We start from the raw sequence: 13,850 nt of genomic DNA, 5'->3' as shown, positions 1-13,850 counted from the left end.
TTCTCGCTGTTTCATGCTGTTTCATGCTGTTTCATGCTGCTTCTTACTGCTTCTCACTGTTTCATACTGCTTCATACTGTTTCTCGCTGTTTCATACTGCTTAATACTGTTTCATACTGCTTCATACTGTTTCTCACTGTTTCATACTGCTTAATACTGTTTCATACTGCTTCATACTGTTTCTCGCTGTTTCATACTGCTTCATACTGTTTCTCGCTGTTTCATACTGCTTCATACTGCTTCATACTGCTTCTTACTGTTTCTCATTGTTTCTCATTGTTTCTCACTGCTTCATACTGCTTCTTACTGCTTCATACTGCTTCATACTGTTTCATACTGCTTCATACTGTTTCTCATTGTTTCATACTGCTTAATACTGTTTCATACTGCTTCATACTGTTTCTCACTGTTTCATACTGCTTAATACTGTTTCATACTGCTTCATACTGTTTCTCGCTGTTTCATACTGCTTCATACTGTTTCTCGCTGTTTCATACTGCTTCATACTGCTTCATACTGCTTCTTACTGTTTCTCATTGTTTCTCATTGTTTCTCACTGCTTCATACTGCTTCTTACTGCTTCATACTGCTTCATACTGTTTCATACTGCTTCATACTGTTTCTCATTGTTTCTCACTGTTTCATACTGCTTCTTACTGTTTCTCACTGTTTCAAGCTGTTTCATACTGTTTCATGCTGTTACTCGCTGTTTCTCACTTTCATGCTGTTTCATACTGTTTCTCAGTGTTTCTCGCTTTCATGCAATTTCTTGGTGTTTCTCACTGTTTCATGCTGTTTCTCACTTTCACGCGGTTTCTCACGTTTTAACACAGCTTCTCGCCGTTTCACACTGTTGATTGTGGAAACCAGTGTGTAAATCAATGCTTTCTCTCATTCTCAGACTTCCACCTTCTCACTGTCTCCGCCACGAAGACGTGCTGGTTGAACTTCAGACCTTAATTCACAACACAACACAGGGTTCTTATAGGTAACAGATCCTCACCACGTGCACAGTGGATTTCCGCTTGAACTTTCTACTCTTTATAATAGATTTATTTATAAATTTATAATTATTTATTACAACTCTAGGCTGTTATATCGCTGCGTAGTAGGAAAGAAAGCGGGACAGAAGTGGTGTGGGAGTGTCCCATGGACAGAGGTAAAATATTATAAAAAATTTATAACACATCCTTTTTGTGTGCTAATAAACACAAAATATGTGTTCTTGTTTGTCATGTTTATACTGGGGTGCAGTAAACCAATATTAGCTGATGGGTATTGGATCAGCTTCAACATATCTGTTTGGATATGCTGGCTGACATGACACAGATCGTTGCCTTAATGAATGTCATCATCACACTGCAGGTGTCTTGCATAACCTGCTAACAGAAGCATGCAGAGAGCAGATTTTATATATATATATATATATATATATATATATATATATATATATATATATATATATATATATATATATATAAATATATATATATATATATAAATATATATATATATATATATATATATATATATATATATATATATATATATATATATATAAATATATATATATATATATATATATATATATATAAATATAAATAAAAATATAAATTAACATTACATTTTATGGCATCCGGCGGACACCCTTATCCAGAGCGACTTACAGACGTGGTTTGAAGTCTCGATCAATAAATACATTTGATAAATTTGATAGAAAGAAACGCATACAGTCAACACCTTGGTGCCAGAACAGATAAGAGTCTTGATGCATGGCTTCCTTGTTCCCTGAGAGATCATATTGTATCAACAAAAAGAACTGGAACATTCTTATGCTATACTTTACTGTGTTTGAGAGTCACATAATTCAATAACGTTAGTCTTGAAGGTGCATGGTTGCCTTTTTGTAAAAATGTTTGATACTGGTTTAATTTACAGAAAAGCACAAAGACGAATCTTTTGTCAGAGAGTGAAAAGCAGCCTTCCAGTCTGCCTCCTGTTAGAAATCCTTTCAAAGCCCCTGGCAAAACTGACCAGAGCTCCAAGTGGAAAAAGCTTCAAGAAGCAGAGACGGCTAAAGCTGAGGTAAAGATATCTGAAAAGTCTGTAGAAAGCGAGCGCTCCAGGAAATGCAGCGGTGATGAAATTCAGTCAAAGAAAACAGAGAGAGAATCTGACAGTCAAAGAAACTCCAAGGAGGGAGAGGAGATGAGTTCTGCACGTTCTGAACCCTGGAGAGACAAAAAACTTCCTCCTGGAATGAAGGTTAAGAAGCGATCATCTGACAAGGACAAGAAATTGCACAGCAGTAGTGAGGTGACTGTAAAAGGAGCAGAAGATACTGAGGGTTCTTATAGTAGCAGTAAATGTGAAAGTGTTAATAAACAGCAAAAAGAGAAAGGGACTAAAATACAGAACCCCCAATGCCATGACAAGGAGGAGAGAGCAGCTCCACAGCACGACCCTAAGCAGAAAACCGAGGTACGTGGTCCTGATTTAACTTCTAGGAAGACATCTACCTCAAATACAGACACTCAGCCAGGCAATATTCCTAAAAATACTCCAGAAGAAGAGAGTCAGGCCAGCCCAGGTTCAACGTTAGAAGGTGTTCCAGCTTCGCCAAAGCCTGGTGTAAGTAATGCCCTGAAGAAAACAGTAAAATCACCCTTTGGAGACTGGAGTGATGATGATGACGATGATGTCCAGTTGGTGTCAGTTCAGCCAGGCTCTCAGCAGACTTCAGTTCCAGCTGCATCTTTGCAGAAAACCCTTACCTCCTACCCAGGCTTCCAGCTTACGTCAAAGGGTAAAAGTCAAGAAGAAGACCCCGGAGCACTCCACAGCCAGCTTACAGCGCAGCTTAAACAAAAGAAGGTACTGTCAGTGTGCATCATTGGTTTTCTCCATCTTTCTTTGTAACAAAATGTGATTTCTTTAATAGTGGTTTTTCCATTATCTGTATGTGTGTCTAGGCTACTCTGTCAGTGGTTAATGTGTCTGCTCTGCCTGATAAAGGAGAGAGGCTGAAGAGCCAAGTGAAGCAGCTGGAAGAGGCTCTGGATGCTTTGAGTCTGACCAGTGTTGCTGATACTGGTGAGATACTGACTTGTAATGTAATGTGCAGTTGGGTTCACTTGTCCCTGTAGAGGGGAAGATTCACTGCAAATGAAAACAAAGTGTCTGATTAGTTTTATCCTGTGATAAAACATGGGATGCGAGCGGTCTTTTCCAGGATGACAGTTCGTGTGTCCGAATTCACGCACCGTGACACTACCCCATGCATTTGTTTCAGTATCTACCAGAGATGGCAACTCGAGTCACACTTAAGTTGCAAAAAAAAATTACTTGCGACTTGACTTGGACTTGTGAACAACTGACTTGAGACTTCACTTGGATTCCACCTCAGAGACTTGACTTGGACTTAGACCTAAGGGACTTGAGACTTGACTTGGACCTCAGGGACTTGAGACTTGACTTGGACTTGGACCTAAGGGACTTGAGACTTGACTTGGACTTGGACCTCAGGGAATTGACTTGGACCTCAGGGACTTGAGACTTGACTTGGACTTGGACCTCAGGGACTTGAGACTTGACTTGGACTTGGACCTAAGGGACTTGAGACTTGACTTGGACTTGGACCTCAGGGAATTGACTTGGACCTCAGGGACTTGAGACTTGACTTGGACTTGGACCTCAGGGACTTGAGACTTGACTTGGACTTGGACCTCAGGGACTTGAGACTTGACTTGGACTTGGACCTCAGGGACTTGAGACTTGACTTGGACTTGGACCTCCGGGACTTGAGACTTGACTTGGACTCCACCTCAGGGACTTGAGACTTTATTTGGACTTGGACCTCAGGGACTTGACTTGGACCTCAGGGACTTGAGACTTGACTTGGACTTGGACCTCAGGGACTTGAGACTTGACTTGGTCTTGGACCTCAGGGACTTGAGACTTGACTTGAACCACAGGGACTTGAGACTTGATTTGGTCTTGGACCTCAGGGACTTGAGACTTGACTTGGACTTGGACCTCAGGGACTTGAGACTTGACTTGGACTTGGACCTCAGGGACTTGAGACTTGACTTGGACCTCAGGGACTTGAGACTTTAAATGGATAGCACAGCGGAGACATCATCCAGCTGCTCGGAGGGCATGCCTTCCGCCAGTTTTCGTAGGTCACCCGGGGATTTCTCGCCTACTGTTTTATGAATACTGAGAATTCGGACATACTATTCCTTTGGCGTACCGCTTTTCGCCTGCACCGTATAGTAGGGCAGTAAGGATATTCGGACGCGGCTAGTGTCTCAGTTCGCAAGACATGAGAGTTCACTGAGTGGTTTGAGTGTAGAAATGAATCGTATCATATCCTCTGACCTTCAGTCACTAGATCTCAACTCAATTCAACACTTATGTGAGATTTTGGACTGACATGTTAGACAGTGCTCTCTAAACACCAACCGAGAAAATCTCTTTCTGAGGACCGGTGTTCATCCCTCCTGTGTAGTTACATAGGCTTGTAGAAACTGCGCCAAGAAGCAATGAGACTGTTCTAGCAGTTAATGGTGGTCAAACCCCTGATTTATTTTTTTAACTTGTCACCCTTCTATACGTTCTGGTCTATTCCTTTATTAGTTCAAGAACTGCATGTTATTCACTGTATAGTAGTAGTCAATCAAGGTCACAGGACTTGCAGTATCTTCTCGAAAATCTTAAGCTACTCATCTGACTCACCAGTTAAAATAAACTTTAGTGTGTGATTAATTCCCACGACATTATAAAATGCTTATGGTATTGATGATCTGAACTCACCTGGTAAAGACCACATCACTTCACACCAAGTTCGCTCTCCTGTGATGTGGTTCTAGAAGTTTACCATGTGTACTGGATTGTTGGTGTACGGTAAGCTTCTGCCTTAAGTGTGTTGTTTACACAGGAATGTAATGTTGATTGAAGAGCTTCACAGGCTCTCCGGCCTCATGATAATAGATCATTGCTCCTAACGGAAAAATGTTGCTGGTTCTGGACCTTGTTGCTGTTTTGACCAAGGTCTGTTTTGGGGAGCTGCATGCCATTTAGGGCTTCCAATTTGTGTTTCAGTGCGTGTTGGGAATCGAATACTAATCCGTAGTGCGAGCTTTCGGAGGTCATTGGTTAATCTGGGGCGAAGTGTGAAACGTCATCAATATTATTCTGCCTAGCTGCTTTTGGTTGCTGATAGACAATTCAATGATCTAAATGATTGAAAATAAAACGTACATAGACGTATTGAACAATCTGTTCCCAGGGTCTCAAGATGCAGACAGTGATGCCCTGGAGAATCCCAAATCCTGTCATTCCAATCCTTTTAACCGTGCAGGGGGTTCTATTCTCCTACTTGAGGCTCCAGTCCATTTTCAGCCAAATTCCTCTACGAGCTCATTGGGACTACCACTCAGTCAGGGATACTCCCAGATGTATGGAGGTAATTCAGTTCAATCCTCTTCTTAGAAACAGGCATGTTGTAAACTATAGCTGTCGTGAGTAATAAGCCCTGTTTGTCTGCAGTGAATCCTCAAAACCAGGCCTTCTACGGTGGCAAGATGACGGAGGACAGACTGCTCGCTGTGCGCAATGTCACAACAGAGGCGATCGACCACCTGCACCACTCACTGGAGTCTTGCCCTTCTGCAGACACAGAGGAACAGGATCCCAAAGGAATAAAGGTCAGAGAGACTACTTATAGGAACTGGGAATGGTTTCGCTCGTGTTTACATCAAAGATGTGAAGAGAAGTTTATTATGGTAAATTTAATTATACATTTAGACATGATGTAAGTCTGGAATTGATCTTTTACCTTTCAGGTCCAGTTGTTGCCTCATCAGAGAAGAGCCTTGGCCTGGCTGCTGTGGAGAGAAAACCAAAAACCCTGCGGGGGTATTCTGGGTAAAATGGCATTTCTCTTTTAAAGCTGATTTAAGTTAATACACTACCGGTCAAAAGTTTAGACACACTCATTCTTTATTTTTATTATTTCTTTTCCACATTTTATAATAATAATAATAATTATTATTATAATAATAATAAAGTCATCAGAACTCTGGAGTAACACAAATGGCACTATGGGAATTATGTTGTGATAATAAAAATCCTAAATAAATCTAAATAATTTAATATTTTATCATCTTCAAAGTAGACGCCCTTTTCGCCTAGAATTTCCAGAAATGTTTTCTTGGCGTTTTCTCGAATGATCTCTTGAGGAATTTCCCTGGGATGATTTTTAAACAGTATTAAAGGAGTTCACACCGACGCCGGACTCTTAACCGCTGCTTTTCGGAATATTTCCCTCACCTTCAGATCAAAAGCTTTTTAAGATCATGAGAAACATTTCAGTCGAGTGTCCACAAACTTTTGACCGGCAGTGTAAATAAAACAATAGAATTGGATGGAGCATGAGATTTTGTTTTTGGACAGTGCCTGGACTTTAGCTGAATTAACGAATAAATTATTCACGGAAAGAAATTGTCAGAACGTAAGAGTCATTAGGTCCGCAGCTGAAATGTCCGAGCTCTGTTGTAATCACCTTCTTCATGTATCTGACACATATTTCTTTAAAAGTGGATAAAAAAAGATAACGTAGCAATTGGAGACAGCTGAAATTACATCCTTTAAGTCCACTTTGGAACAGATTGTTGATTCTTACATTTTTTTTCAAGCATTAACATTATTGTGATCTCTGGCAATGGTGTAACTTAATACACACACAGCATTTTCACTAACTTATGTCTCTCTTATGATTTTATCATTTAAACATGCACATAAATCTAGTCAGACTAATATTGTAGTTGTATATTTATTTATTTTTATTTGAATCTTTTGCATCGTAGGATGTTATTATGGTTATTATTTATACAGTGATCTTGGTTTTGCTTTTCCTTTATGTATTTATTATTAATTCAGCGGATGACATGGGTTTGGGGAAAACCCTCACCATGATCGCTCTCATTCTGTCCCAAAAGAAGAAGGACGCGAAAGACACTCGGCTAGACGGCTGGCTCTCCAAAACCGGTAAGCTCTCCTGCACAGCGTCGCTGGAAATGACATGCCCGGTTGCCATGTTCTGCAATATGCCGGGCTATGTTTACGTACTGAAAATAGCATATGCTTTTGGTTAGACTCGTGTTTGGTGGCATCCCAGGGAACTCTGATCATCTGTCCTGCCTCTCTGCTGCATCACTGGAAGAAAGAGATCGAGAGACACGTGAAGAGCAGTCGCCTGAGCGTGTATCTCTACCACGGGCCTAACCGACAAAGGAGCGCAAGCATGTAATGCTGTTACTCGAGCAGTCCTGCTGATTCTCTGTATTTATTTCACATCCATTCGAAATTAAATCTGTTTAGATGGCTGCTGTTCTGTTTTCTCGGATTATCTCTCTGCTATTCACTTTGCTCTGTCCACTAGACTGGCTGAACATGATGTGGTGATCACCACGTACAGCCTGGTTTCTAAAGAGGTCCCGGTTCAGAAAGAGGATGCTGAGAAGCCCAGTCAGGACTCCGAGCCTGTGGTACGATATGCTGACTGCAGAATTTATATGAATGATTTATCATTATCTGTCCTGTCGGATTTCAGACGCTCATGGGCGGACTATTATAAGTTTAACTGGCCAAGACTATCAGGATCTTAGCATTTACAAACTGATTGAGTTTTGTCCGTGTAAGTATTGTGCAGGAGGTCGAACATCGTTTGTTTGTTGTTGAAGTCTGTGAGCTCTGAATGCTATCTGCCTGCTTACTGCGTTCGGGAAATGATCAGAACAACCAAAAATAAAAATCCGTGGACTTATTTCCTCTGATCCTCACGATGCCAAATATTTCAACTTTGATTCCAAATATATGCCTGTGTTTGTAGACCTAATATACAAATTTGCCCACATGCTCTTCCTGTATCTCTGTGCCTAGGGGTCTGCTCTGCCTCCTCTCTTGCGTGTAGCCTGGACTCGTGTTGTTCTTGATGAGGCCCACAACATCAAGAACCCTAAAGTGCAGACCTCCATGGCTGTGTGTAAGCTGCGCGCCAAAGCCCGCTGGGCCGTCACCGGTACCCCCATCCAGAACAACCTGCTGGATATGTACTCGCTGCTGAAGTATACCTCCACTCTGTACCCCAGAGCAGTTTTCGCTGCTTTCTTAACATCGCATGCGTATATTATTTCCTCGTTACTAATGTAATTGAATGCGTTTTTAGATTTTTGAGGTGCTCTCCGTTTGACGAATACAAGCTATGGAAGGCTCAGGTAGACAACGGGTCTAAGAGAGGAGGAGAGAGGCTTAACATTCTCACCAGGACCCTGCTGCTGCGCAGGACTAAAGACCAGCTGGACTCTACAGGCAAGCCTCTGGTGTGTACAGCAGTGTATTTCCGTTGTAGCCGTAGAGGTTTAAAATAAGGAACATGAAGGGAACAACATCACAGAGTGGTAATATTACTGTATTAATAACTCCGCCTCCAAATGATTCAAATTCAAAGCTTTTCCAGTACGTGTTGACTGGGATGGGTAATGAGTTCAGTAATCAGTGTTCTAGAGTTTCGTTGATTTAATATTAGCTATAGGCTTGTATATGCTGGTAAGTACATTAGCTTTGATAATCACTTTTAATTTCTGCATTTTGATGAATGTATCGTTATAAACAACAAGATTGGTAAAGATACTCCTTTATAAAATGCATAAATGTTGGCCCTGTCCACTATGTTGTGGCTCGCGCATAGGTTTTTCACAATAAAGAGACACATACGTTATATGACCAAAGGTTTGTGGACACATGTGTGCTCTTTGAACATCCCATTCCAGATTTAGTTGCGTTCAGCTGCTAGAATAACCTCCACTCATCTGGGAAGGCTTTCCACTAGATTTTGGAGCGTGGCTGTAGGGATTTCTCTATTCAGCCCCAAGAGCATTAGTGAGGTCAGGCGATGATGTTCAGCCAGTTTGTCCCAAAGGTGTTCAGTGGGGTTGAGGTCAGGCTTCTCGAGTTCTTCCAGTCCATCCTTAGCTGGTGAACCATGTCTTCATGGTTTGTAGTCAGGGGCATTGTCATGCTGGAACATGTTTGGACTTCGTAGTTCCAGTGAAAGGGAGACTGTAATGCTACAGCATGCAAAGACCTTCTAGACAATTGAATGCTTCCATTCAATTCATTCATGTGGGTGTGATGGTCAGGTGTCCACAAACTTTTGGCCATATAGTGTACCTGTCAGTTAATAGTTCTCATATAAGCCAGGCTTACCGCCTCTCTTATTCTACTGTGGTAGGTGTCTCTGCCTGACCGAAGCTGTAAAGTTCACAGGGTAAATCTGTCTGAGGATGAGCAGTCTGTTTACGATGTGGTGTTTGCACAGTCCAGGTACGTTTAAACACATTATAAACCTCTGGGTCATAAAAGCCACACACTGCATTAAATATGAATATGTATGTTATATGATGACTATAAGCTGAGTTTCTCCTCAGGTCCACCCTCCAGTCCTATCTGAAGAGGCATGAGGGAGGAGACGGTAAACAAGGAGATGGTAGCAATCCCTTTGAGAAAGGTTTGGAGAATTGTATATTTCTATTTTTCTTCACAGCAGCCTTCAAGGATGTCCATTCATGAGAGTTTTATGTGTGTTTTAGTTGCGCGAGAGTTTGGAATGTCCCAGCAGGACTCTGCGTCCTCCTCTCAGCAACCTCAGGTTTCCAGTACCATCCACATCCTGTCCCTGTTGCTGCGCCTCAGACAGTGTTGCTGCCACCTGTCGCTGCTGAAGAAGGTCACTTTCTCACACATTCTGTATACAGAAAAATGATCATTCTAAAACTGACCATGAAGGGTGCCTTAGCGTGTTTGTATGCGTTTATCGGTCAGACGCTGGATCAGTCGGAGCTGCAGGGAGATGGGATTGCTCTGTCTCTTGAAGAGCAGCTATGTGCTCTGTCTTTGTCCGAATCCTCTAACTCTGATGCCAAAGCCACCGTTTCCCTCAACGGCAGCCGGTTCCGCGCTGAGATTTTTGAGGAGAGCCGAGAGAGCACCAAGGTGAGTTGTTGTGTGTGGTTTTTTTTTTTTTTTTTTTGGGGGGGGGGGGGGGGGGGGGTTGTTTTTCTTTTTCTTCTACCTTCTTCAGTTGAAAATAATGATTTTTTTTTTCCTAAAATAATCGTTATACGTTCGTTTTCTCAAACCCTCTCTTTCCCATGTACACTACCGGTCAAAAGTTTGTGGACACCCGACTGAACCATTTCTCATGATCTTAAAAATCTTTTTGTATGATTTTAAACGTGTGAAATCGGTGTCGTAGACAAAAATATAATCGCACCGACGTATTCATTTCTTTCATTCGAAAGCTAACATTTTATGTACAAAAATCTTTTTTTTTAAACGGGCGACCCGGAGCGAAATATTCCGAAAAACAGCGGATAAGAGTCCGGCGTCGGTGTGAACTCCTTTAATACTGTTTAAAAAGCATCTCGGGGAAATTCCTCAAGAGATTGGTCGAGAAAACGCCAAGAATACATTTCTGTAAATTCTGGGCACAAAAGGGCGTCGACTTTGAAGATGCTAAATATTATTATATTATATTAATATAATATTAAATTATTTAGATTTATTTTGGATTTTGTTTTTATCACACCGTAATTCCCGTAGTTCCATTTGTGTTACTCCAGAGTTTTGATGACTTTATCATTCATCTAAAATGTGGAAAAGAAATAATGAAAATAAAGATTGTCGGAACTTTTGAGCGGTAGCGTACGACGCATTTATTCGATCTCGCATTCTATTTCTTGTCATTCAGATTTCGGCCGTCCTCACAGAGATAAAAGAAATCCGTAAGAAAAATCAGAAAAGGTACCCGTTTTCTTTACAGTTTTTGTTTCCTATGATTAATAGTTTGGATATTGATTCTATTATGGGTTGTCTAGACAGTGTGACGTGAGACTAACAGGAGTGTGTGTCGGCAGTGTGATTGTGTCCCAGTGGACGAGCATGCTGCACATTGTAGCTGTTCACTTGAAGAAGCTCGACCTGCGCTTCAGTGTCATCGATGGTACAGTGAACCCTAAGCGACGCATGGACCTGGTGGATGAATTTAACACTAACCCTAAAGGACCTCAGGTGCGTTTCTATATGTATATGGCAGGAATGAATCTTCAGGAAGGCCATTTGTCATTTTGATCTAATAAACGTTCTCTAACGAGGGTCATTGGGGTCATAACAGCGACCCTGGGTTGGGTTTTAATATTAAAAATGGATTGTGTGTGTGAATGAGGCGTTATCTGAAAGTATGTGTTGTGCAGGTAATGCTCGTGTCCTTATGTGCCGGAGGAGTGGGTATTAATCTGACAGGTGGGAATCATCTGTTCCTCATAGACATGCACTGGTAAGACCTTATACAAGTCTCTTAGCATTAACAAAAGGCTTATACCACAGTGCTGTTCTCAGATCTGATTGGTCAGAATTTAATTAACATTTCTATAATAGCGAAGCTGCGACTGTAGTTCCAGCAGTGAGGCTCGTGTTTAAATTAATGCACCCTTTCTAATATGTTATCATTTCTTTAGTACTGCCTTACACAGAGACATGTATGGCAGATGGTCCTTATAATCTAAACCAGGGGTTCCCAAACTTTTCCAGGGCAAGGCCCCCCAAATGGCATTGACATTTGACCGAGACCCCCCTTCTGCAAGATGTCTTAAAAACACATTAAAAATACAGACTTCTGAATATATCCCCCTTTTTTATTAAAATTAATAATTACATCTTACATCTTTACATTACATTAGGAATTGTGTGTGTGTGTGTGGTTGTGTGTGTGTGTGGTTGTCTGAGAGTGAGAAAGAGAAAACATACGTTTATTTATTTTTCACACCAAATTGTTGTAGCCCACAGGCGCCCCCTGGCGGCCCCCACTTTGAAAACCACTGATCTAAACCACATAATGAATTAAAATGTGCTGTTATTTTACAAAGAAAACGTCAATAGATTATTAACTCAAAACAAGAAGAGAGAGAAAGAAGGGATGGTGTATATAGTGTAAGTGAAAGGAACTAACTTGCTGTTATTGGAAAATAATCACCCTTAGTGATTAGTAAGAGTAACTCCATTTTCTGTCCTCATCATTGATTATTTTGCCAGAACAGCATGCCCTGTTGTGTTTTGTTCATTTCTTAAATTTCAGTCCAGTGGGTACGTGGAGGGAAAGGGCTAGCATTGGGTAATTAATGTAATGGAGTTCATGCCAGCATAAATTCCAGTAAGTGTGTACTTTGTTGTCCATTAGAGGTTTTTAGACTCCATGATTCTGTGAAACTGTGGTAATTACAAGATAGTGAGGGCAGAAGAAATGGATGTCGGTGTTTAAAGAACTTACTTTGAAATTACTGTGGACAAACAGGATTTAAGAAGGAGCGACTTTTTACAGGAACCCTGCACTGGAAGACCAGGCCTGTGACAGAATCTACAGAGTGGGACAAAGCCGTGATGTCACCATTCACAGGTGAGTCTTACGCTTCCCATGTTCTTGTAACTTATTACATGCTTTTTAGTAGTAAAGATAGTGTTACTACTGTGGTTTGAGGCTCTTGGGTATTTTTTTGGGGGGAAGGGGGGGGGGGGACGACGACGACATGATCTGAGCAGGAATTTCAGATCTATTAGTCAAGCAGACATTAACATTAAGATCTTTTTGTTGCCGCAAGTCAGTGTGTCTTTATTTTACAGGTTTGTGTGTGAGGGAACGGTCGAGGATAAGATCTCCTCTCTGCAAGAGAAGAAGAAGGAGCTGGCCCAGAAAGTTCTTTCTGGAACTGGGTCATCTTTCACCAAGCTCTCATTAGCAGACCTCAGGGTTATCTTTGGTGTATAACATATATGACATAGCTACAGTCACCAGGTCAGCCCTGTTAGAAGGTTGGGTTATGTCTTGCACTTGCATTATCCATGTTTATTTGCCTTATACCAATGCCTGAACTGTATCATGGTGTTTCTTTTTTCTTCTTCTTCTTCTTCTTCTTCTTCTTTCTTTTTTTTTTTTTTTTTAAATCAGTAAATATATTCTGACTGGGAAAAAAATAAATAAATAAAAACGAATCGCTGTTCTAGCGATGTCTTTAAAAGTTTATATAACCAAGAGAACATTTGCACAGAAAGACATCTGAGGAATTTAACGTCTTATAAGCAAATTGACCGAAGCTGATTATCCTTTAAAACAGAAAATTTAATATGTATTGAAGTTTAAATACATTTCAGAATTTCGTCTAGCTAATTATTTCTCTATTTCAATACACAACTGTGTGTTCTTGCCTTCCTTAATGCTATCTTTATTTATGCATTCATAATACACCATCCAGTATGTGGTTTGACTGGGTTGCCAGATTTGCTTCCTTCATAGGAAATAAAAGTTTTTGTTAAAACTGACTGAAAGCCATTTTTAATGATGTTTGCTAATTTGCGTTGGCCTTTTTGTTTTCATCCCAATGACATGTTTAATACATGATTTATTTGTAGCATAATTATTCACGGCGTGACTTGAAAAAAAATCTTCATGAACGTATTCACATATTGTATGAAGACTAGATTACATATTAAGAATATTAACCTCCTATAATTCATTTCTTACAGCATTGACAGGGTTTAGAAAATCTGTAATGTTCTCCAGATCTCCAAACAAATGAGAACTTGAGGTAATTATACGTCATTAATTCTGTATGTGCCCCTGTGTGAAGTGTACTACATTCAGCATAATCACCTTAAACATAGCTAAACACTGGAAATTTAAAATAAACCCTGTGGTGTGCCAAAAGGTCAGTTATTATCAGTTAAACAGAAATCCA

General features: G+C 40.7%; 1 protein-coding gene across 1 annotated transcript in view; it reads left to right on the top strand.

The window, feature by feature from the left end:
- The window catches only part of ttf2 (transcription termination factor, RNA polymerase II), a 13,790-nt gene extending 570 nt beyond the window's left edge, over window positions 1-13,220 (top strand). Inside the window, exons 3-23 of the mRNA XM_017470869.3 lie at window positions 902-988; window positions 1,090-1,159; window positions 1,939-2,874; window positions 2,973-3,093; window positions 5,291-5,467; window positions 5,551-5,708; window positions 5,847-5,928; window positions 6,943-7,050; window positions 7,158-7,308; window positions 7,445-7,550; window positions 7,945-8,129; window positions 8,231-8,384; window positions 9,296-9,387; window positions 9,492-9,571; window positions 9,654-9,790; window positions 9,886-10,056; window positions 10,814-10,866; window positions 10,980-11,133; window positions 11,316-11,398; window positions 12,440-12,514; window positions 12,739-13,220. Of these exons, the coding sequence (XP_017326358.2) occupies window positions 902-988; window positions 1,090-1,159; window positions 1,939-2,874; window positions 2,973-3,093; window positions 5,291-5,467; window positions 5,551-5,708; window positions 5,847-5,928; window positions 6,943-7,050; window positions 7,158-7,308; window positions 7,445-7,550; window positions 7,945-8,129; window positions 8,231-8,384; window positions 9,296-9,387; window positions 9,492-9,571; window positions 9,654-9,790; window positions 9,886-10,056; window positions 10,814-10,866; window positions 10,980-11,133; window positions 11,316-11,398; window positions 12,440-12,514; window positions 12,739-12,883 (3,325 nt within the window). The 3' untranslated portion in view covers window positions 12,884-13,220. The remainder of the gene's footprint in view (window positions 1-901; window positions 989-1,089; window positions 1,160-1,938; window positions 2,875-2,972; window positions 3,094-5,290; window positions 5,468-5,550; window positions 5,709-5,846; window positions 5,929-6,942; window positions 7,051-7,157; window positions 7,309-7,444; window positions 7,551-7,944; window positions 8,130-8,230; window positions 8,385-9,295; window positions 9,388-9,491; window positions 9,572-9,653; window positions 9,791-9,885; window positions 10,057-10,813; window positions 10,867-10,979; window positions 11,134-11,315; window positions 11,399-12,439; window positions 12,515-12,738) is intronic.
- The last annotated feature ends 630 nt before the right edge of the window (window positions 13,221-13,850 follow it).

This window comes from Ictalurus punctatus, chromosome 6 (genome assembly GCF_001660625.3).
Source record: "Ictalurus punctatus breed USDA103 chromosome 6, Coco_2.0, whole genome shotgun sequence".
NCBI classification, from domain to species: domain Eukaryota; kingdom Metazoa; phylum Chordata; class Actinopteri; order Siluriformes; family Ictaluridae; genus Ictalurus; species Ictalurus punctatus.
The sequence above is the reverse complement of the archived record's forward strand: the minus strand, read 5'-3'. Positions and strand labels throughout refer to the sequence as shown.